Genomic DNA, 24,790 nt, shown 5'->3' with positions numbered 1-24,790 from the left:
ACTAGGAAGAGAAAGGCAATTTCTCAACATGATAAACGGCATTTATAAGAAACTCACAGCAAACATCAAACTTGATGAAAGACGAAAGCTTTTCCCCTAAGATCAGGAACAAGAGAAGGATGTTTGCTGTCACCACTATTATTCAGCATCGTCCTGGAAGTTCTAGCCACAGCAATCAGGCAGGAGAAAGAAATAAAAGACGTTCAAGTTGGAAAAGTGCGGGATACTGATTACGTGCTTCGACTTGGCGGGCCTAGGCCGGGGGACCTGATCAGCCCCTGGGGAGGGTGGTGGGCATGGGCGGTAGCGCCCTCCACAGCCCCCCGGGCCTGAGAAAGTGAGGCCGGATGCAGGCCCCATTTCCTCACCCAAAATACAATCGTTAAGGGAAGCTTGCCAGAGAAAACCGCCCCCCTTATCTTGCCCGCCACCCCCGTTGCCAGAGCAACTCCCGCCACCGCCAGTGCGCATGCACCGTTGCCAGAGCAACTCCCGCCCTTTTTCAAACAACCCCCGCCCTCTATGCCAGCCTATATAACTTGTGCTCACCCCTGAATAAAGGCTTGCTTGTTCTACTACCCTGAAAGGAGAGTGTCTCGCGTTCCTCTCTCGCCGCCCTCCACACCTTGCACGCCTCCGCCGGGGACTCGGCCAAGTCCCCCGCCTCACCCTCGCCTCCGGGAAGAGCCGCCACCGGTACCCCTCAAGCAACACCGACCGCAGAGGGTTTCGTGGGTGCCCGCCCCTAGCTGCGACCGCAAATGGTACACGGGCACGCTCGATTCAGGGGCAGAAGTCTCTTGCATGCCCGCTCAGTATGCCACCATGTGCATGGTTCTCGATGGTCCCTCGGTAGTGGGAGCCACCGGTACCTCCACTTCTCTTCAGGCCATGGGACCCATTAAGTGGGAGGATGAAGAAGGCCACTCAGGCACCTTCCGCCCGTTGTTCCTACACACCATAGACCAAATTTTATGGGGCCGTGATATCCTCGCCGCCTCTGGGGCAGTGCTTACCACGCAGCCCCCCCAATAATGTGCGCCACTGCTCGTTTAACACCTCCAGCGCCCGTTCCTCTGCAGTGGGATACTGAGGAACCTATATGGGTAGAGCAGTGGCCCCTTCCCACGCACAAATTAGTTGCACTCCAAGCCCTTGTCCAAGAACAATTGGACGCAAGCCACATAGAACCTTCTACTAGTCCCTATAATTCGCCAGTGTTTGTTATTCATAAAAAAGCCACAGGGAAATTTAGGCTCCTCCATGATCTGCGGGAGATCAATAAGCATATTCTTCCCATGGGTTCCCCGCAGCCTGGCCTCCCCCATCCGGTGGCCATCCCGGCTCACTATCACGTAGCCACCATTGACATCAAAGACTGTTTCTTTTCCATCCCACTACATGAGCGAGACCGCCTGCGCTTTGCCTTTACAGTTCCCGTCCCCAATCACGCGGGCGCGGCTAGCAGGTACCAATGGAAAGTCCTCCCTCAAGGGATGCGTAACAGTCCGGCCATCTGCCAAATGTATGTTAATCACACAGTGGCCCCCCTGCGAAAGCGGGCCATGCTCATCCACTACATGGATGACATCTTGGTGGCCTCTGAGGACGCCGAGGCGCTTCCTCTAATCCTCAAAGACCTCACCACTAATTTAGCTGACCTCGGCCTTACGGTTCAGCCCGAAAAGGTTCAGATTGTGCCGCCATTGGCCTTCTTAGGGTTTAGCATTGATAAAACCATTGCCCCGTCCGCTCCCCAGCTGGACATACCAGATCGGGTCACCATCACTGAGCTCCAACAGCTCTGCGGTCAAATCAATTGGCTCCGCTCTGCGTTGCCGATCACCACCGCGCAGCTCCAACCACTCTTTATGCTGCTGAGTGTCCCAGAAGCCCCGCCGCTAGCGGTCTCCCAGCGCATTAAGCTCACCCAGGAGGCAAAGGAAGCCATTGCCGCCATTAACAAGGCGCTCGCCGCCTGCTGTCTCAACAGGTTCAGCACTAGAGAGGGCAATCTTATGGCACTCATCCTTCCTACGCCCGGAACACCCATGGGCTGCCTGTGGCAAGATGGCCCTCTACTTTGGGCGCACCCCGCTAAAAGCCGGCTTAGAAAAATTTGCCCCGCAGTGCGGCTCTGGATCAGCCTAGCTTCAGATCTAGTCACCCTGGCTGTTCATGTATTTGGAGCGCCGCCGGAAAAAATTGTTTGGCCCCTGGACGCAGGCCAAACCCACCTGCTTATACGTGATAACCCGGACATGCAAATCCTTTTAGAAGGATTTCATGGGAAATTCAGCTGCCACTATCCTAGCCATCGACTGTTACAGGGGCTCGCCAAGCTTCCTTTCCGCAGCCCCTTCCACCCTTTCCCCTCCTCTGCACCCATCCCGGGTGCCACTACCGTCTTTACTGACGCCTCCAAAACCCGTTTCGCCTTCCTCTCTTATCCCCCAGACCACCCAAAACCCCACCTATTTAGCTATGTCAACCTTCACTCAGTCCAAGTGGGGGAAATCTTGGCGGTGTCATACACGTTAAACACCCATTGGGACCACCCAGTAAACATCTTCACTGACAGCCTCTACACTTATCAGGTCTGCCGAGTCCTCGTGTTTTCCACCTTTTTCCCAGGAAACTCGGCCATTGATAAAGCACGTAATCAGTATCCCGCAGAAAAGAAGAAGTTAAATTATCCCTATTCACAGATGACGTTATCGTATACATACAGAATCCCAAAGAATCCACAAGAAAGCAACTAGAACTAAGTTCAGCAAAGTTGCAGGATACAAGATCAATATACAAAAATCAGTTGTGTTTCAATACAACAGTAATGAACAATCTGAAAAGGAAAGTAAGAAAAAAGATTCCATTTACAACAGCATCTAAAAGAATAAAATAGCCAGCAATAAATTTAAACAAAGAGGTGAAACACTTGTACACTGAAAGCTACAAAACACTGCTGAAAGAAATTAAAGAAAACCTAAATAAATGGAAAGGCATCCCACGTTCAAGGATTCCGAGAAGTAATATTGTTAAGATGCCAATACTATCTAAAGTGATCTACAGATTCAATGCAATTCTTATCAAAACTCCAGCAGCCTTCTGCAGAAGAGGAAAAGTTGGTTTTCACATTCATATAGCATTGCAAGGGGCCCCAAATAGCCAAAACCATCTTGACAAAGAATAATAAAGTTAGAGATCTTGCACTTCTTGATTTCCAAACCTACTACAAAGTGGCAGTAACTAAAACCAAGTGGTACTGGTATAAGGATAGACAGACATACAGACCAATGGAGTACAATAGAGAGTCCAGAAACAAACCCACATACTCATGGCCAGTTGATTTCAGACAAGGCAATCAAGTCCATTAAATGTGGAAAATAGTCTCTGACAAATGGTGCAGGAACAACTGGAAATCCACATGCAAAAGAATGAGTTGGGATCTCTAACTCAAAACGGATCAGTGACCTAAACGTAAGAGCTAATACTATCAACTCTCAGAAGAAAACATAGGGAAATATCCCTAGGACCTTGTATTAGGCAACGGATTCTTAGACTTTATGCCAAAAGTATGAGCAACAAAAGATGAACTGAATTTCATCACAATTTAAAACTTTTGTATGTCAAAGGACATTATCAAGAAATTGGAAAGACAACCTACAGAATGGGAGGAAAATGTGTAAACCGTAAATCCAATGAGTTTAATATCCGCAATATATCAAGAACCCCTACAACTCGACAACAAAAAAAGCCAACTATCGAATTAAAAAATGGGCAAAGAATTTGAAGTCATGTCTTAAGAGAAGATACACAAATGGCCAATAAGCACATGAAGAGATGCTCAACCTCATTATCTGTTAGAGAAATGTAAGTCACGAGCACAACAAGATACCACTGCACACCCACTAGGATGACCGCCATCACAAACACTGAAGATAAAGTGCTGGCGAAGATGTGGGCGAACAGGAGCCCTTGTACATTGTTGGTGGGAATGTAAAATCGTGTAGCTGCTGTGGAAAACAGTTGGTGGTTCCTCAGAAAATTAAACTGAGAAATACCATATAGCCTGGAACTCACTTCTAGGTGTATACCCCAAAGGACTGAAAGCAGGGACCCCAGCACACCACTGTTAACAGCAACATTATTCACAACTGCAAAAAGGTGGAAGCAACGCAAGTGTCTGTCAGCAGATGAAGGGTTAATCAAAATGTGGAATATCATACGACAGAGTATTACCCAGCCAGAAAAGGAAGTGCTGGCACCTGCTACAACATGGAGGAACCCTGAAGACATCATATGAGTGAAATACGCCAGGCACAAAAGGACAAATATTGTACGATTTCTTATATGAAATACTTAGAATAAGCAAATTCATTGAGACAGAAAGTAGAATAGTGGTTACTAGGGATGTGGGGAATTATTGCTAAATGGGTATGAGTTTGGTTTGGGATGATGAAAACAGCCTAGAAATAGTGGTGAAAGTTATACAGTATTGTCAATGTACTTAATGTCAAAGAACTGTCCACTTACATGGTTACAATGATAATTATGTTATGTATATTTTACTCACAATAAAAAAAAGTCACGGAGAAAATACTTTTAAAAATCAAAGGAGAAATGTTCCTTAATTACAGAAACGTTCATACAATACTCTCCAGCTGATATGATGCTTTCAGTGCATGCCTGCCTTTTTTTTTTTTTACCCAAAAAACAACATACCTGGCTGTGTAATAGCCCACCATAAGCTCAAAGCCCCAGGGCAGGCTGATCCTCCCCAAAGATCTATGGCGAAACCTGCAGAGAGAAGCATCTACTGCTCTCTGTGTCTGGCTCTCACTCAGCCTGGTTTACTGCTCGGCAGGTGTGGACATTCAGAGTTCTGGGGCAGACGCATGCACCCTGCCCTCCTCCCAGGCCACTGCTGGCTCCGAGCCCTGGTTTGCTCGGGTTTGTTTACACTCCACCTCCCAGAGACACGTAGTAGGCCGTGAAACCAAATCAAACCACACTTATTCCCAGAAGGATGCTGGAGGCAAGTGTGGACAGGAGCAGGCTGCAGGCTGGTAGCTTCACGGCCTGACGCCGGTTTCTAAGTAAAGGAAAAGTCTGGAAAGGCGTAGCGGAGGGGGTCCCTGCTGGTGGTGTACGGAGTGGCCATCACTTCCCTCGGCCCCAGGCCAGCACCCCATTTGCTGGTGGCTCCAGTCTGGGGAGAAGAACAGCAATGACAAGTAGGAAGTACGTGCACAGACTGCCCCAAGCGGCCACAGGAGCCCGAGGAAGCCTGCAGGCGGCTGGGGAGTAAGTTGTCACGTGGAAAATGCTGGAGGAGAGGAGCTCCAAGCCGGCTCCCAGGAAGGGGTGCTCTGAAGCAGCCAGTCCCGAGAGAGCCCACTGCGCTCCCCCCGCAGGAGCCCTCAAATCAATGCCAAGTGAGTGAATGAGCGCGGCCATTCTTGGGCTTGTGGCGTTTTCCATGACAGCTGGAAATGAGTGGAGACGTCAAACCGGGAGCCAGAGGAGATGGGAGCCGCGAACATGAACCAGGTGCTCAGAAGCCAGCTGGTGACAGCTGGGGGAGAACCAAGCAAGGAGCAAGAGGATCTGGTTCTTACAGATGGGGTGAAGGAGCCCACAGAGAAGAAGCCAAGGTCAGAGTGGAAGCTGCCAGAACCAGTGGGTATAAGGAAGCCGAGCTCTCTAAGGGTCAGCGGAAGGCCTGCAGAGTCAGGGAGTCAGCGCAAGGGGTCACAGCCCACAGCAAGACTTTTTTTTTTTTTTTTAATAAGGGGCAGGGAAGCGGGACTGGGGAACCGGATGACAACACTCCCACATCGGACCCTGAGAGTAGAGACACGAGAAAGCAGGAGCTGTGTCTTCCTGGGAGGATGGCCAGGAGGATGGGGTTAGAGGGCCTGTGGGGTCAGGAGGCGAGGAGGATGGAGCAGGGGAGAGCAGCGCCTTCCTGGGCTCAGGGCCCCTCTGCCACTTACTAGCTGCAGCTCTCATGGCCCATCCAGAACGTGCAAGAGTCTGGTTCCACCACCCCAGAAGCAAAGACTCACACTTCCTGAAAAGGCAGTTATATATACCAATTGTGGTACTAATTACTGAGAAACAAAGGAGCTACTGGGAACTACTGCCTGCGACTGGTGGCAGGACAACGCCAGGACAACGGCGAGGGCAGATGCACCAGGGAGGGCCCAGAATCACGCAGCTCCCCCACATTACAGGTGCGAAGACCAAGATCAAGTCCCAGAGCCTGCCTGGTGGGCAGGGACCCCCGTCTGGCTGGAGGACGCTGCCCCTCACAGGGCCTGGAAAAACCACAGGGTCTCGCTCGCCCGGATGTGCCAGGCCCCGAGGCCACTCTGTGAGCAGAACCCCTCAAGTTCCAGCAAGGTAACAGGGAGAGGGACCCGCCAGAGCGTCCGGAGCCCCCAGGGGTGCACTGGAGCAAGGCCCCGAGGGAAGTGAGGGTGGGACAGTGTGGGTGTGGGGTAGCGTGGAGCCTATAGGGGCACCTATACACGTGAGGCCAGCATGTATAACCCCTGTTCTCCGTGTCAGCACCAGCACCCACGGTGGGCAGAAAGGGTGACGAGGACGTGCCTTCCCCCAGCAGGCAGCCCCTCACGGGCTCCCTGGGGATCCTCCCACTTTCTAGGGTTTGTGGGAGCCAGAGCCCCAAAGGCAAAGAACTCTCTCTGTCTGCGTGGCCACAAGCAGAAACACCTGGGACGGCAAGAAAGGAATCTCCCCTCCTCAGCCTCCAGAAGCCGTGCTGCGACACCACCTGGAAAGAGGTGGAGGCTGAGTGGACCCAACACACCTCCACGGCCAAACCCCGCCTGGGGAGCGGCCTGGGGCCTCCGCACTTTGCACTGTCCCTTCTTTCTCGAGGAAAAGAAATGGATAAAAACGCCCTTTGGACTCCAGAAAAACAAAAGACGCAGCTTTACCTGCTTGTTTCTGAACTCAGGTAGTTCACCAGGTGACTGGCCCACAGGATAGGGCCCGCGTACGTGGCAAACGCCGTCAGGAGGATGGTCGGGATCTCCACGTAGTCGTCCAGGCCCACGAACCCGGCCGAGACGTCCACGGAGGCGATGTTGTTGGAGTTGCCCTGCAGCACATGGAGGTCTGGTCTCAGGGCCCACGGCAGCCACCGGGGCCGCGACACGCACGAGGCAAAGCTGCCGCGAGCCAGGCGGGGACCCAAACCCCCGGGCTCGGGAGGACCAGGGGGCGGGCGCAGCAGCTGTGCTCCTCACGCGCCCGCTCTCCACTTCTGGTCTCACTGACCTCGGTGGCCCACATCTGTTTCCGGGGCTTTCCCCACACCCTCCCTTACAAGATGCAGCGCACATTCTGCCATTCTGTGTCTTCATCCAGGCCCATCTGAGGCCCCTCCCCAGAACCACACGTCTCAAACCCAAGATGACCACCCTGCGCCCCATCCCTCAGGCCCCTCGCCTGCACGGCCAGCGGTCATCATGCCATCCTCATCTGCCTCCAGAAAGTACACTTGCTCCCACTCTTGCCCTCCCCTTTCAGTTCACAACTCGGAACCAGAGGAGGACGCTTATCTGATCATCGTCTGACCAGCTAACTCCTTTCGCCAGAGCCTGAGAAGTGGAGGCAGAATTGCTGAGACAACCAAGGCGAGCAAGGAGGGAAGCGGGAGGGCCGGTTCTCCAGGCTGCCACAGCCCTGAGGGCCACCATGATTGTTACAGCAGCTAAATCGGGCACAGTGGCACGTTCTCGGACTTTGCTTGAGCTAATTTAATCCTCTCCATCGGCCTCATCTGTTGGACACCAAGAGATCTGAGATCTGTCTGGGGCTACCGGGCACTGCCCCCCACTGGCGAGGGTCACTGGGCCAAGGTGGGGGCAGCAAGCAAAGGCTCCCTTTCGAGGACCCGAGAGCAAGGGGAAGGAGAGCGACAGGCAGAAGGCCCCAGGCGAGGACAGGGGAGAGACAAGAGAGGATGGGGGGGCCCTGCAGGACCTGGGGTGCCCTCTGGGCCGTTCTGCTCTGCTTGTGCTCACCCAGAGCTTGCTCCCACTCTCAGACCTGCTGTGGGATCTGTCCATCTGGAAAAGGGCTGCTCTCTCCCGGGGCTCGTCACCATCAGATAGACACTCTGGCTGAGCTGGGAACCATCTCTGAATTTCCTAACCCCAGTGGACATGTGCCAACTCGGTGGGAGCAGGTTGCACTGCAGAGGTGACCCCTCACCCAGGGTCATCACTGCTGGGCAGTGTGGCCACAGCTCAGGTTTTTCCGGCACCGAGGCCACACTCCAGGCCATGGCCTTACGCCTGCCTGGTGATCCCTGCCCAGGTGGATGCCCGTGCCGGCACCCCCACTGCAGCTGTGAACGCAGGTGAGCGTGCCCGCAGACATACGCCCTGACTGGCGCTGTGGCTTCAGTCTGGGTCTCCTCCCTGGCCAGAACCTGCTCCGCATTCCTGTGCATGAGGGAGGGGACACAGCACTTTCTTGTGGCATCAGAATCCCACTCCCTACTCCCTCCTGGCAGGCTTTCCGAACAGGGGTGACTGGCACAACAGGCTGCAAAACTGCTTCCAGATACGGACAGTGGAAACTGGGACTGACATAGATCACTTGGGTATTTCTGAAATGAGCCCTTTTGCACCAACACGTAGTTTAGCAACAAATGGCTAAGTACCCACAGTCTTCACACAGGAGTGCAATTGAACAAACGCCATGTGTGGCGCAGCAAGAGGTCCAAGGTGCCCTTCTCCCTCCTCTCCCACTCTCTCGTCTGCTTGGTACCAAGTGGGGACCTGATGCCTCCTGTGCGTCCCGTAGCTGCAAAGCCCATGGCCTTCTTGATCACTGCTGCTGCCAGGCACGTGCCCTGACTTTGAAATACAGATGCGAGACGCCGTGAGGACACAAAGAACCAAAACAGTACGGGGTGTCGCTCAGAGGTCTACAGGGCTGGGGCCACGGTCAGCCAGCTGCTGTATGTGCAGGGACCGCCCCAAAGGGGCTGGGAGCATGCCCCGGGTTCCCAGCGAGACCAGCGCGGGCAGTGTAGGGCGTGGGTGGGCGTGCAATCCGTGCCTCCAGCCACTCGCCCCGCGCTCACTGGGAGCCTCGGGGCAGTGTTTGTGGCCCTGCAGGAAAGGGGGCAAAGTGCACTGGCACCTCTCGATGCCACTCGCAAGGCCCACGAGTTCCAGGGACAGTCCTCTGGCCCAGACCTGGATGAAGAGCAGCACTTCTGGGCAAAACACTGTTCCACACGCGCGAGGTAATTTCATGCTCACAACAACCCCAGGAGGAGCTGAGTGTTTATCACACCCATTTTACGACCAGGCCGTCTGGACACCGGAGCCCAGGCCTCTCGCACCCGGCAGTTCTGCTGGGGTGCTCAGATCGCCAAGCACACCTGCCTTTGCTTCTCCCACAGGTAGGCGGCACAAGGCTGACAGTGGGGCAGACCCACATCCCAGGAGCTGCACCCTGGAGTGAAAGGGAAACGAAGACGAAGGAGACTCAGAGGGGCCAGCGAGGAACCGGGAGGGTTAGGGACTCTGTCCACATCACACCACGACTGTGCAGATTTTGGTAACTTTGCCAATCTCTCCCCCTTTTTTGGTTGCTTTTATCTAAGTTGGCTTCAGGGTCAAAGGAATAGAGAAAAGCTGAGCAACTGCGGGTGGGTGAAGCTGGGAAGGCCACACGGAGTGAAGAAGTAGAATGGGGAGAAGCAGTGGGAGAAGCAGCGAGAAGCCAACGGCCAAGCAGCCAACTGACCTGCTGGGGCACCCCAACCAGAGAAGTCTCCCCAGGACCAGCGGCGAGCCAGCACCACAGAGAAGACGAGCAAACAACCCACAGGTGTCAGAGAGCTGGTCAGCGAGGCCCAGGGCTGGGAGGGGACAGGGACCGCGGCCCAGGAGGGACCACTTGGTGGAGGTGCTGGGTCCCTCCAAGGCCAGGGGCTGCACCCGGTGTCCACGCGCCCAGAAGGGCAGGGTCTCTGGGCTGCAGAGAGGCAGCCGTCCATCTCCACATGTGAACAACCAGGTCTAGCTCAGGGGTGGCTTGGGCTTGTCTCCAACAGGCCTTTACACATAGAGAGAACACGTTAGTCCAGCCGGGTGGGAGGTGGTGGACACTGGATCGCACCCCTGACACCCAGGGGCAAAGGGCCACGGAGAGCACAGCTATTTTATTCATTCAGTAAAGCAACAGGAAAACATGATGTGCTTCCTTAACTGCTTTCCGTAAATAAATCTGCAGCTAACCCAGTAGACAATCAACACATTGTCTCGAGCACTCGTGTATCTACACATACAATGTCTGTTTTAAGTAACTATTTTATTTTGTAAAATACATGCATTTTAAACATAATTCACCATGCCCTACTGACCAACAGTTCTTTCACAAAGAAACATAATTTTCCAACTTACGGTTAAAAATTTTCTCAAAGAAACAAGAAATAAACAACCTGTAAAAAGATAACTGTCTTCTACCTACAATGATAATGAAAACATACCTGGAAATAGAAGAATGCTTGGCCGAACCAGTAGTGCATTATGGTAATCTCAGCTGCGTCGTGTTTTAGGGGCTTCCAGATGAATTTAGTCATTAGGATCTGGATCAAGAGGCTGAACACCAACACGGGAAGATTGTGGGGTCTAAGCAGCAGTGCTGCCAGGAGAACCAACCCGCTGTGTATTTCCCACAAGCCCACAGTCCTGGAGCTGGAATCTGCAGCGACGACTTGAGATTTAAGCAGGTTTCTGGTGCCCGTGAACAGAATGCCAAGGACAAGGACATAAACAAAACGAGCTTCAACAACACCCCTAAGGAAAGCAAAGCAAGTTAGGTCGTTAGCACCAGCTAGAAAAACTCAAACACATATTTTCCATGGAAAACACGTCTAATTCAGAAACATGTAAAGGCACCAGAGCTGCTGCTAAACCCAGAGCCCCCACGGCCCTGCAGGTAACTGCGGAAATGAGGCCTGTCTGCCCCCGTCGGCGAGGCCACCCTGCGCCCGTGTGCCCACAGACCGCGGGCACGGGGCAGGGCCCACACCGGGGCCTGCGAGGGGCAGACGGGAGCTAGCCGGGCTCTACCCCCTACCAGCCCTGCAGTCTGGGGCAAGTTAATTAAGACGCCCGAGGCTCTGCCTCCTCATTTGTAAAATGAAAGCAGGACCTACACCCTACAAGCTTATCCTGGGAATTAAATGAGAGAAAGCACATTCAGTAAGTATTCACTACTAATATGAATTAAATATTTTAGTGCTCCATTTACAGTCATCTGCAGAGTACAATTCATACACTATACTGAAGAATTTCACCTTATGAAACATATATTCTTAAAACATAATGTTTTAAATAAATTTTTATACACTAGAGAAGATGATTGTTTCAAGTAACACTAAGTAAATAAATTTTTAAAGAAAATCACCGTAACGTTTTGAAAAACTGAATTTTCCTATATAAATTTTTCTTAGAAAAGTTTATGTACTTTTTAAAAAATTCCCCTTTTTCAGTATAATCAGTTTAATTTTGCGTTTCTTTGCGTAGTCTCCGCATGTGCCTACTACACAGGAGATGTGGATCCAGCCACAGTGGAGGAGCTGGCGGGAGGCAGAGCCTCCACTACTGAGACACAAAAGCAGGTCCCAAAGCTAGAGCTGGTGGCCACCCCCACGGGGCCCAGAGGAGAGGAGGAAGGAGCCGCGCCTGTGCTGGGGACGGAGGGAGCCAAGGGAAGGGGTCACCGGGAGCCTCCACAGACCCTCCTGCCCCCAGCGGGTGCCCCAGACCCTTCGGCTGTGGGGGCCGTGGGCTTCTGTGCAGAAGAACGTGGAAAGGGTTTTGGAATGGCACTCAGAGACAGAAGCTGGGGGAATGGAGAGGAGGGGGAGGCTGTGACCGGGCTGCGGGGGGTGGGGGGAGGGTGCATTTCAAAGGAAGACCATGAACCAAGCAGAGCCAACTGAAAGAAACGTCACACTGGCTATTTTCTAGACACCAACAAGGGACAAGCTCCTGTGAGCATGTGAGGTAAGGGGAGATGGGCGAAGTCCGGAATGAATGAAGCTAAACCGAGCATGGAGACCATGACGAGAGCCTCAGCCTCCGAATCGACAGCGCCTGAGTCTTCGCCACTGGGGGTCCCGGCACCTCCTCGCCTTCCTCTCCTGCCTGGCCCCGACCCCCTCGGCCAAGCCCCAGCAGCACCTTGGCTTTTCCCACAAGCGTGACCAGCAGCTGCCGCTCAGCCTCCCCACGGCTCCAGAGGTGCCCTCTGCACCCACTGCCCCTCGCATGGCTGCAGCCTCAGCTGAGAGGCCTGTTTAGAAAAGCAGCACGTGCTCTCCCCTGATCACAGAAACAAGACCTGTTAGTTCTAGACACAAACAAGTGTAAAAAAGAAGACTGCAATTCACCCAATTCCATGTCCTAAAGGTAGTCAGAAGCAGTATTTTATACATTTGTGTTACATGTGAATATGAAAAAAAAAACATATACATTTACCAAGTTGGGATGATGTTAGTTTTACATCAATTCTTCCACACATCTTTAAAAGTCCTATGAAAATTTACTATTTAATTGCTCTAGGTTTCCACTGTGTAGCTTAAACACAATTCAGATACTCATTCCATGAATGTTAGACAAATTACCTTGTTTTTTACTTTTTGCACCTGTAAACAAATGCTTCAGTAATCACCCTTGTAACTCAATGTCAGGTTACAGGTACATCTCTGATTATATCCTTGAGATAAATTCTGTAACAGGGATGACCAGCTTTCTGTTTATCCCTCTCAGACGTGAAGCAAGCCTATTTCACACATCACCACTACTTTGATAAAGTTTTGCCTGAATTACTGTGACAGCCTGCTGACCCGTCTCCCACCTGAGAGTCCTCTAACTGAGCCTCAAGTCTGCCCTTCACAGGCTCAGTCAGCATTTGTTCCTGACCCCTTAAAAAGGTTAACTGTACATTATGTGGAAAATTTAATTTTCTAACATACTTCATTTCTCAACCACTATTATTATCCTCATAACTGTAGTTGCATCTTGACTAAATAAAATTAAATCCCAGCAACTAAATGTTGCAGTTAACTTAAAAAACAACTCAGACCTGCTCTGTCTGTTCTATGACATACTCTGCAGTTTTATTTGTTTTCTATTTTTAAAATAAATTTCAATGACCTTGCTTCGCAGTTATTTATCTCTCAAAAAAAAAAAAAAGTGCTCACAAAATCGGATAACCAAGGTTTTCTTTAGATGGGCTGCAGTAATTGCTGTGAAATCAGAGCCTAAAAAACCACGTTCTAATGCTCTGAAGATCAGTAAGGCACTTTTCCATACTAAAAACAACGAAACAGATCTAAAGCAATAGAACCACGTGTTCGGCAGGGCACCTACTTGGAGACGTTGTCCCGTTGCCACGGGAACAGCACGTTGCCTACGGCAGCCCGGTAGCAGTAGACACCCACCAGTCCGAGGGCCGTGGCGCCCCTCGATACGGGGGAGCACCTCCTCTGAAGCAGAACGAAAACCATGACGAGGGACAAGGCAGCCAGGACAGAGAGTGCTGCTTTGTGATCAGAGCTGAAATTACATGGAAAATGCCCCAAATTACTACAAACATAACTACTGATGCCATGAATCTATACCAACAAGCCTTCTAAGGACTGTATTAAAACAGCTGATTTTACTGAAAAGAAAAAAAAAAGGAAGGAAAATTCCTGATTATGCTGGTTTCAATCTGTTATGTACCCCATAAAAACCCATGTTTTTTTATGCAGTCTTGTGGGGGCAGACCTATTGTGTGTGGGATCTTTTGATTAGGCTGTTTCCATGGAGATGTGGGTGTGATCTTTTGGTTAGATTATTTCCATGAAGGTGTGACCCCACCCATTCAGGGAGGGTCTTGATTAGTTTACTAGTGTCTTAAGAGATCTAAGAGCTGACACAGACCCAGATGGTTGGAGATGCTAAGCTGAGATGAAGCCCAGAGTTTGCCCTGGAGAAGCCAAGTGAGAAACCACATACGCTTAAAGAGAAAACCACTGGAATCAGAAGCTGAAAGCAACGCAACCCGGAGCAAAGGACCAGCAGACGCCAGCCATGTGCCTTCCCAGCTGACAGAGTTGTTCTGGATGCCACTGGCCTTTTCCTTAGAGAAGGTATCTACTTTTCGTTACCTTAATTTGGATATTTTCTTGGTCTTAGAATGGCAAATTTGTAAACTAATCACCCCCCCCCCCCCCCGGAAAAGCCAATCCATTTCTGGTATTTTGCAGTCTTAGAAAATAGGAACACTGATTATTTAAATTCAAACAAAGGTTCTTAAAATGAAATAAATAAAAGACTCTTTACTCAAAATATTTTTAATTCACAGAGATTTTCCCACCATTAGCTCTGGACTGGCTGGGGCCGCTGTCCTTGGCTACCCCTTGCCCCGTTTCCTGGGGCCGGCCCCACTCTCCCACCCCACAGAGAAACAAGGTGCTGTGGAGGCACCTGACACGCCACCTACTACAGCAGTTTAACCACCGCCGGTCCTCCCCATTCACAGCAAAGACATCACATGCCCTCCACACCAGCCACCCCTCACCCACTCACCCCCCGGCCTCCCGGATGTAGGCTGTCACCATCCCCAGAAGAGAGGGCGCAGGGGCTAGGGCAGCCACTACGTGCGGGGTCAGAACCCACCCGAGAGCCCCCCGGCCCGTGCCGCCACACCACGCTGCCCTGGCCCTGAGGTGTGGCTCGGGGAAGGCGTCTCTCCTGCTGTTAAAGGACCAAATAGTTTTTTCAAGGTTCATACAATAAATAGAAAACTACTTTTGAAAAGCTAAGGAATGTGACAGTAGCAAACTGGCAGAGTTGGCAGCTCTAAACGCCTGTTCCTCCATAGAAACACTGAAATCAAGCAGAAACCATCAGGACTGTGCTTGTCAGAACCCTGGAAAACAGTCAAAGGGTTACAGCAACCAAGTGAACACTGAGTCAAGAAAAAGGCAACTTTAAAATGGTAGGGAAAGCTCTGTAGTATTCTCACTTGCCATCCCCTATCCCCTCACCAGCTCAGAGGCGATTCTGAAGACAGCAAGCTGCGTCCCCAGAGTGGAACCCTGGTCCTGGCTCCACAGGGACAGGGCACAGCTTGTTTACATGTTACCGTGTTTTTCTGTTCTAACCTGCTTAGTTTGAGAGAACTATAATCCTCAAGGTAATCACTGATAACCGAAAACTATACAGAAAAGGAAAGAAGGAAACCAAAGTGGTATGCTAAAAAACAGGCAATAATGGAGAAATTAAGGAACAAAAAACATACAGAAAACACTAACTAAATGTCATAAGTAAGTCCTTCCTTATCAATAATTACTTTAAATGTAAATAGATTAAACTCCCCAATTAAAAGGCACTGACTGGAAAAATGTATTAAAAAAACATGAGCCATCTATATGTTGTCTACAAGAGACAAACACACAAAAAGATTGAAATACAGAGATGGAAAAAGATACTCCATGCAAACAGAGAACCAAAAGAGGGCTGAGGTTGCTATATTATTGTTAGACAAAATGACTTTAAATTTAAAAAAAGCTGAAAAGAGACAATGAAGGATATTATTTATATACTGATAAAAGGTTCAATCCATCAAGAAATATAACAATTACAAACATATTCAAAGCTAAAAACAAAGCCCCAACATATGTGAGCAAGAACTGACATATTTGAAGGGATAGACAGTTCTACAATAATAGTTGGAGACTTTGGTGCCGCACTTTCAATAATGGAAAGAACGAGACAGAAATCACTAAGGAGACAGAGGATTTGAACAATGCTATAAACCAATTAGACCTAACTGACATACATAGCACACTTCACTTAACAATAGCAGAATACACATTTTTCCCAAGTGCAAATGGAACATTCTCCAGAACAGACCATACGCTGGCCACCATTAAATCTTAGTAAATATAAAGGATTAAAATCACACAAAGTCTTTTCTGACCACAATGGAATGAAAGCACCAATCAATAACAGAAGGAAAACTGGAAAACTCACATGTGGAAATTAAACAACATATTGTTAGACAAACAATGGGTCTAAGAAGAAATCACAGAGGAGATTAGAAAATATCTTGAGACAAGTGAAAATGAAAACATATCATGCCAAAATTTATAGGATACAGTGAAAGCAGTGTTCAGAAGCAAATTTACACCCATAAATACCTCCATTAAACATGGAGGAAAATTTCAAATCAGTAATCTACCTGTACATCTTAAGGAGCTAGAAAAAGAAAAGCAAATTAAACCCAAAGCTCACTAAAGAAAGGAAATAATAGGATTACGGGGGAGATGAATAAAATAGAGAATAGAAAAACTAATTAAAAAATAGAAAAGATTCAATTTACTAACATCAGAAATTAAAGAGGAGACATTACAAGTGACAGAAATAAAAAGAACTATAAGAAAATATTAAGAACAACTGTACACCAACTGGATAACCTAGATGAAACAGACAGATTCCCAGAAGCATGAAAAACTACCAAAAACAATTCAAGAAAAATAGAGACTCGGAATAGACCTATAACAAGAAAGGATATAGAATCAGTAATTAAAATCCTCCCCCAAAAGAAAGTCCAGGACCAGATGACTCCTCTGGTGAACTCTATCAAAGATTTAAAAAAGAATTAATACCAATCCTCAACCTCTTCCAAAAAATTGAAAAGGCAGAAACACTTCCTAAGTCATTCTATGAGGCCAGCATTATCCTCATACCAAAGTCAGACTAAGACACTATAAGAACACTACAGACTAATATCCATTTATTAACATAGAGGCAAAAATCCTCAACAAAATACTAGCCAAGAGATCTCAGCAGCATATTAAAAGGATTATATACCAAGATTAAGTGGAATTTATCTTAGGAATGCAAGGGTGTTCAACATACAAAAATCAATGTAATACACCACATTAACAGAATGAAAAGAACCAAACAATCATCTCAATTAATACAGAAAAAAGCATTTGATAAAACCCAGCACGCTTTCTTAATGAAAACACTCAGAAAACTAGGAATAGAGGAGAACTTTCTCAACATGATAAAGGGCATACATGAAAAACCCACAGCTAACATCATATCAGTGGTGAAAGACTGAACACTTTTCCCCTAAGATAAGGGACAAGATGAAGGTGCCTGCTTTCACCACTTCTAGTGAACATTGTACTGGAATTTCTAGCCAGAGCAAACACACAAGAAAAAGAAACAAAGGCATCCAAATTGGAAAGCAAGATGTAAAACTATCTCTAGTTGCAGATGACGTGATATTATACCTAGAGATCTCTAACAAAACCACAACAATTTTGGATTAACACACAAAAACCAGTTTTATTTCTATACATTACCAATAACCAATCCAAAAAGGAAATTAAGAAAACAATGCCATTTACAACAGCATCAAAAATAATAAAATACTTAGGAATAAATTTAATCAAGGAACTACATGACTTGTACACTGAAAACTACAAAACATTGCTGAAAGAAATTAAAGAAGACCTAAATAAATGGAAATACATCTCATGTTCATGCATTGGAAAACTTAATATTATTACATGACGATGCTACCCAAAGTGATATACAGATTCAATGCAATCTCAACTCCCAATGGAAAAACCCATCCTAAAGTTCATATAGAATATCAAAAGACCCAGAATAACTAAAGGTATCTTCCTAGCTAAAGAAGAACAAAGGTACAGCGACTCACCCTTCCAGACTTCAAAACTCACTACAAAGCTACAGCAATCAAAACAGTGTGTTACTGATCACAGGACAGACATATAGACCAAAAGAACAGAATTGAGAGTTCAGAAATAAACCCTCATGTATATGGTCACTAAACGGGAAAAAACAGTCTCTTCAACAAATGGTACTGGGAAAACTGGGTGTCTTACTGTAAAACAATGATCCTTACCTCATAGCACATACAAAAATTAACTCAAAATGGACCATTTAAGAGCTGAAACTATAAAACTCTTAGAAAACATAGTAATCTTCATGGCTTTGGATTTGACAATGGTTTCTTAAATATATCAAAAGTACAGGCAACAGATATAGCCAGCAACAACTAGTAAATAGTCTGGAACAACTGTTGGGGAGCTCCGTGACTGGACACGCACCGTACACCAGCCGGGAATGAGATCGCAGCACAGAACTGTAAGTGAAGCTCCCAAAACTGGGGAGCCAGTGCCCCTCCCCCACGGGCACTGCAGGCTGAGTTGGAACACTTCCCTGTGGGAAAAAGAAGCAGACTACTAGGAGCAAGGGAAGGTAGCTCAACCAAGCTCCAACTACAGTTTTAATTAACAAATCTGGACTACTGAATACAGCTATGAGCACAGATAAACCCAGAGCAAGCAGGAAAGGAACTGGAGGTTTCTCCCGGCAGAGAGGAGGCAGGGTTCATGGGAAAAAAAATACATAAATAAAAAAAGAGGCTTTTGGAGTCTGCTGAGCTCAGAATACTGGACAAGGGCTGTGTCCCAAGAAAAGGAACACATAGAACCGGGTATGAACTCTGGTCAATCGGTCAAACTGGGGGGCTGGGGACTGGCTCTGAAAAGGGGATTTCTTTTTTTTCTTCTTATTCTAAGTAGCTAATTAGAGAAAGCCCTCAGGCATTTTCAATTGTCAGAGCTGTTCAGGGAAGGGTGGAGTTAAGATAGAGAGAAGGAAGAAGTCAAGTGTAGGAGACAATTCCCTAAAGGGCTTATCTTCCCTAAGAAAAGGGGGAGGCAGGGCCCAGTTCAAGTGGCTGCCCTGCCTCAGAGAACTCAGACCCTAGGACCTGGGGTGGGCGAGGACAACAACACAAACAGCTTAAGCTTGGCTTCTGACACCCTCAGCCCCTGGCAGGAACAGGGTCTACTGAGAATTAAAGACACTGCACCTCTTTATGCCACTGGGGAGCTGTGGGCTGACATGCGCCACCTGCTGGGCAGGACAGGAAAAGCACAGACTCTAGAGACCTCACAGGAAAGTCTGACAATCTGCTGGGCCTCACCCTCAGGGAAACCTCATACTGAATAATACAGCCTCCTCCTAAGACCTGGGCCCATCTGGTCTAGGAAAATCTGATTGGGGTAATCAAGAAAACCAGATGCCTAGACAACAAAAAATTACAAATCACATTAGAAAAAAATGAAGATATTGCCCAGTCAAAGGAACAAACTTACATTTCAAATGAGATAAAGGAGTTGAAACAACTAATTAAAGATCTTCAAACAAATATGTAAATCAAATCAATGAGTTGAGGGAAGATATGACAAAAGAGATGAATGCTGTAAAGAAGACACTGGGGGAGCATAAGGAAGAACGTGAAAGTTTGAAAAAACAATTAGCAGAACTTATGAGAATGAAAGATACAATAGAAGAGATGAAAAACAAAATGAAGACATACAATAGCAGATTGAAGAGGCAGAAGAAAGGATTCAGGAACTAGGGGATAGAACATCTGAAATCCTAAACAAAAAAAGAACAGATAGGGAAAAGAATGGAAAAATCTGAGCACGGTCTCAGGGAACTGAATGACAACATGAAGCACATGAATATACATGTCATGGGTGTCCCAGAAGGAGAAGAGAAGGGAAAAGGGGCAGAAAGAATAATGGAGGAAATAATCACTGAAGATTTCCCATCTCTTATGAAAGACATAAAATTACAGATCCAAGAAGCACCGCATACCCCAAACAGAAAAGATCTGAATAGACCTACGCCAAGACACTTAATAATCAGATTATCAAACGTCAAAGACAAAGAGAGAATTCTGAAAGCAGCAAAAGAAAAGCGATCCATCACATACAAGGGAAGCTCGATAAGACTATGTGTGGATTTCTCAGTAGAAACCATGGAGGTGAGAAGGCAGTGGCATGATATATTTAAGATACTGGAAGAGAAAAACTGCCAACCAATAATTCTATAGCCAGCAAAACAAAAACTGTCCTTCAAAAATGAGGGAAAGTTTAAAATATTTTCAGACAAACAGACGCAGAGAGAGTTTGTGAACAAGATACCTGCTCTACAAGAAATACTACAGGCAGATAGGAAGACAGGAGAGAAAGGTTTGGAGAAGAGAGTAGAAATGAAGACTATCAGTTAGGGGAGAGAGAGAGAGAGAGATAAAGAGAGGGGGGAGAGAGAGGGAAAGGGAGAGAGAAAGAGAGGGAGAGGGAGAGAGAGAGGACATATAAAATCCTTAAGACAAAATGGTAGACAATAGACATTACACTGAGTGAAATTAGCCAGAAACAAAAGGATGGACACTCTATGGGCTCACTAATATGAACCAACATTGATGAAAAAATCTGAGAGTTCAAGTTGAGAACACAGGTTGTCAGGAGATAAAAAGAAGTTACAAAATGGGCATTTGATACTGAAGGAGTACAGAAGATTCAACAGGATTGTTTACATAGATCCAGAAAGGATAGCATAATACTGTGTGATGGTAGTACAATATTGTAAGTACTCCGAACAAAGATGAGTATGAGCATGGTTCAAAGTGGAAGGCTAGGGGCATATATGACACCAGAAGGAAAGACAGAAGATAAAGCCTAGGATTGTATAACTCAGTGAAACCTGGAGTGGTCAATGATGGTGATTAAATGTACAAATATAAGAATGTTTTTAAATGAGGGAGAACAAATGAATGTCAACTTTGCAAGTTGTTGAAAATTGGATGGTACAGGGGAAAAATACAATCAATGCAAACTAGAGTCTATACTCAATGGTAACATTGTAAGATGCTTCCATTAATTGTAACAAAGGCAACAGACCAAAGCTAAGTGTTCGTAAGAGGGAGATATAAGGGAGTGATATGGGATTCTTGGTGGTGTTTTGTCTGACCTTTTAATTGTCTTTTATTTTATTTTTATTTTTTTCTATTTTTTCTATTTATATTCTTCATTTTTTTTCTCCTTTTTCTCTTTCTTTGTGGAAGAAATGAAAATGCCCTCCTATAGACTGCGGTGGTGAATGCATAATTATGTGATTATACCGGGAATCACTGATTATTTACTTGGAATAGATTACATGGTGTGTGAATAAAACTGTTTAAAAAATAAATAAATAAATAAATAAATAAATAAATAAAGCACAGGCAACAAAAGAAAGAATAAATTGGACTTTATCAAAATTAAAACCTTTTTGTGCTTTCAAAGATCATCATCAAGAAAGTGAAAAGGCAGAGCAGAGAATGGCAGAAAATTGTGAAAATCATATATCTAATAGGAATTTATACTTAGGACATAAAAAGAACTCTTACAACTCAACAATAAAAAGACAGATATCCAAAAAATGGGCAAAGGATCTGAATAGAAATTTCTCCATATAAGATAAACAAATGGCCAATAAGTACATGAAAAGATGCCCAATATCATTAGCCACTAGAGAAATGCAAATCAAAATCACAATGAGATACCATCTCACACCCACTTAAAAAAAAAAGGATTCTAGGATGGCTAGAATTAAAAAAAATAGAAAATAAGTGTTAATGAAGATGTGGAAAAATTGGAACCCTCTTCTATTGCTGGTGGGAAGGTAAAATGGTACAGCCACTGTGGGAAACAGTTTTGTGATTCCTCAAAACATTAAACATGGAATTACCATATAATCTAGCAATTCCTAGGTATATATGCAAAAGAAATGAAAACAGGGACTCTAACAGATACATATACAATAATATTCATAATTGCACTATTCACAATAGGCAAAGGGCAGAAACAACTCAAGTGTCCATCAAGAGATGAAGAGTTAAGAAAAATATGGCATACCCATACAATGGAATATCATTCAGCCATGAAAAGAAATGAAGCTCTGATCCATGCTACGACACAGAGAGCTCTGAAAACATGCTGAGTAACATAAGCAAGACATAGAAGGACAAATACTGTTCGATCCTACTTATATGAAATACCTGTAATAGGGAAATTGATAGAGAAAGAATGTAAATTGGAGGTTGCCGGGGACCGGGGACAAGGGGGATGGGGAGTTACTGCTTAATGGGTACAGAGTTTCTATATGGGTTGGTGAAGAATTTTGGAAATAGTGGTGATGGTTGCACAATGCTGTGAATGTAATTAACACTGACTTGTCCACTTAAAAATGGTTCAAGAGGCTATATATACATATACTTCTAAGTTCAATTAAAAAAAGCCAAAGAAAGAAGTCACCCACATCAGGGCGTGGGGCAGCTTGGGACAGAGCGGTGGTGACGGGGCCACTCAGGGGCCTGAGCCCCAGGGGCTGCCAGCACTGTCCCAGCCTTACCCCGGGAGGGGGCCACGGGTGCTCATTACTGTGGTCCTTTAAGTTGCATGAACATTTACACGCTCTTCTACATTGCCGCATCTCCCTATTAAACGAGAAAGAACTAGGGAATGAGGAAACGGAGAAGGCACGTTTATACATCTTGTGTGGGGCGTTTTGCTGAGAGAAAACGGAAATGGAGCAGATGCTGGAGTGGGAAGTGGGGTCTGCAGAGTGGTTTCTAAGGATGTGTGATGCTCCACCCTGTTCTAGTGGTGGGAATCATTCTGTTATGGAGGAAAACGGGCGCTACAAGAGATGGGGGGCCTCTGCTAGGGAGGACGGCAGCCCACCCTGGAAAGCAGACGAGGCAGGGTCACAGCGAACACACCAGCACACACACTTTTGTGCATTTAGTCTCTTCTAGTGCTTGACTTTTCAAAAAAAGAAGTGAGGTCAGTAGGTGAGATTGTTTCCCACGGGAGGCGGGGCTGCGTGTGAACAGGGGCCATGCAAGCCCGCCCAGGTGTGGCCATGGGCCCTCCCGTGCAGGTGTCTTAAACCCTCTCTGTGTCTCTGCAACGGGACCCACGTCACTGCAAAAATGTGATGAGCCGATAGCTGGGCACACAGGTGCACCAACAAACATCGCCCAGTATTACTGTGGTTACCAAGGTTTTGCAAATATATTTCATGTGTGATAGGCAACTTCACGTATCAAGGTTTCTCTGTTTTTGAATTATTTCCTTAGGACAGATTCCCCACAAGAATAGAATTATGTGGTCAGAGGAAAACATAATTTTATAGCTTTGATGTATGCTTCCAAACTATCTTTCCAAAGGTTGGGGCCAGCACGCGGCCCAGTCGCCTCACATGGGCACTGAGACGAACTTTTCATTTACTTTGCTTCAACCTTAACAAGTATAAAATCACACCCATCGTTCATTTAACTGGAAGTTTCCCTGCTCTTTCCAAGTTAACACCTAATATCCTGTGATTGGCATGCAGGAAATTTTTATAGAAGTTCTTCACAGCAATCAAATATCGACCCATGTTTGTCATACTCTGTAAATATTTTTCCCTTTTGCTGTTTTCCTTTTACTTTAGTTTTCTAAGTATTCACTGTCAGACAATTAAAATTTATAATATGGCCAAATCTTGATCTTTTCTGTTCTAATCTCTTCTATTACTTCAACTGTTATACTGCTATCATCTGTCCCTATATGCTACACTATCTACTAAATTTTCTAGCCACTTGTATAAAAATTAGAAGGGAGTTAAAGATTCAGCCCATCGCCCCCCCCCCCCCCCCCCCCCCCCCCCCCGGCTCCAACCTGTTCATTTCAGGGATGGGACAAAAAAGGACAGGACAGGGCGGAGAAAGGAGAAAACCTCCTTGTGGCAGCTGGGATCGCTCAATTCCGTGGCACTTTCAGCCTCTGCAGTGAAACTTCCCTCCACCCTCAGGAGTGGGAAGTGTCTGCCAGGCCCCCAGGACACCGCGCAGGCATGTCCCCTGCGCAGACAAGGAGCGAGAGCCGCAGCCCACAGCACAGCCACCCGCGGCCCGGAACAAGCTGCCAGTGAATTTCTACTCAATCATCATTTTAAAACTTACAGGTCACGAACAACTGTGCTGACTCAGCACAGGAGGCAGGCCTCAAAGTAACTTCACTTTTCAAATTCAGTTCATGAGTTATGGTCTAGTCTTCTGTTTCTGTGAATTTCAATACTATTCCTATCCTTAAGAAGAAAAGCAGGTCTAAATTTAGAAAAAGAAAGCTGAGCATGTCAACAGTCGGCCCGGGGGCCCTAGCTCAGGCCAGCGGACCGGAGCTCTCACCTGGCGAGCCAGTGCCCGAGGGCAGGTCGATGGGCCCACTGCACACCTGTCTGGTTTAGCGACCGAAGCAGCCGACAGCAGGTGAGTACTGCCCAGGGGCTTGCTAAGACCATCCACTTCTCGTGGGCCCCCAGCACGTCAGAGGCAGAGGAGGGCTGCTGCGCCCCGTCGCCCTCTGAGTCACTCCCGCAGCTCCTGAAGGGCAGCACGGGTGCGGCGCCGTCCGATGCTCGTGCCACGGGCAGGTCAGGGTCGTTGCCTAGGAAGCAGTTACTGTAGACCTCCCGGCAGAGCGCCAGGCACAGGGTATTGACGAGGAAATACCAGGTCTGGTGCTCCTCCTCTATAAAGCTGCTGGCACCCAAACTCAGGACATGGCCCACGGTTCCCGACAAAATAAGAAGGTCTAATTCCGACCACCGGGAACTGCAGTGAGCTGGAATCTGTAAAAAGGAAAATGCATTTTGTAAGTGATAATCTGAAAACTACATACATCTTGCTGCACGTTCTTGAAGTACTTGCTCACTAAAAACAATCCCCTGTACAGACATCTGCTGCCCCACATGCTCAGCACCCGCTCCCCCTGCTTTCTGGGAACAGCCTCATAATCCTTTTCTCTTTG

The 24,790-nt window shown here is 47.2% G+C and overlaps 1 protein-coding gene across 6 annotated transcripts in view; it reads right to left on the bottom strand.

The window, feature by feature from the left end:
- The window catches only part of PIGG (phosphatidylinositol glycan anchor biosynthesis class G), a 91,266-nt gene that overhangs the window by 43,573 nt on the left and 22,903 nt on the right, over positions 1-24,790 (bottom strand). For all 6 annotated transcript variants that reach the window (XM_037829172.1, XM_037829173.1, XM_037829170.1 and 3 more), the window contains 4 exons: positions 24,169-24,611; positions 13,437-13,622; positions 10,544-10,853; positions 6,966-7,129 (listed from right to left, as the gene is read on the bottom strand). In XM_037829172.1, coding sequence (XP_037685100.1) covers positions 6,966-7,129; positions 10,544-10,853; positions 13,437-13,622; positions 24,169-24,611 — 1,103 coding nt within the window. The remainder of the gene's footprint in view (positions 1-6,965; positions 7,130-10,543; positions 10,854-13,436; positions 13,623-24,168; positions 24,612-24,790) is intronic.

This window comes from Choloepus didactylus, chromosome 3 (genome assembly GCF_015220235.1).
Source record: "Choloepus didactylus isolate mChoDid1 chromosome 3, mChoDid1.pri, whole genome shotgun sequence".
In the NCBI taxonomy this organism is placed as follows: domain Eukaryota; kingdom Metazoa; phylum Chordata; class Mammalia; order Pilosa; family Megalonychidae; genus Choloepus; species Choloepus didactylus.
This window is presented reverse-complemented; position numbering and strand designations above follow the sequence as displayed.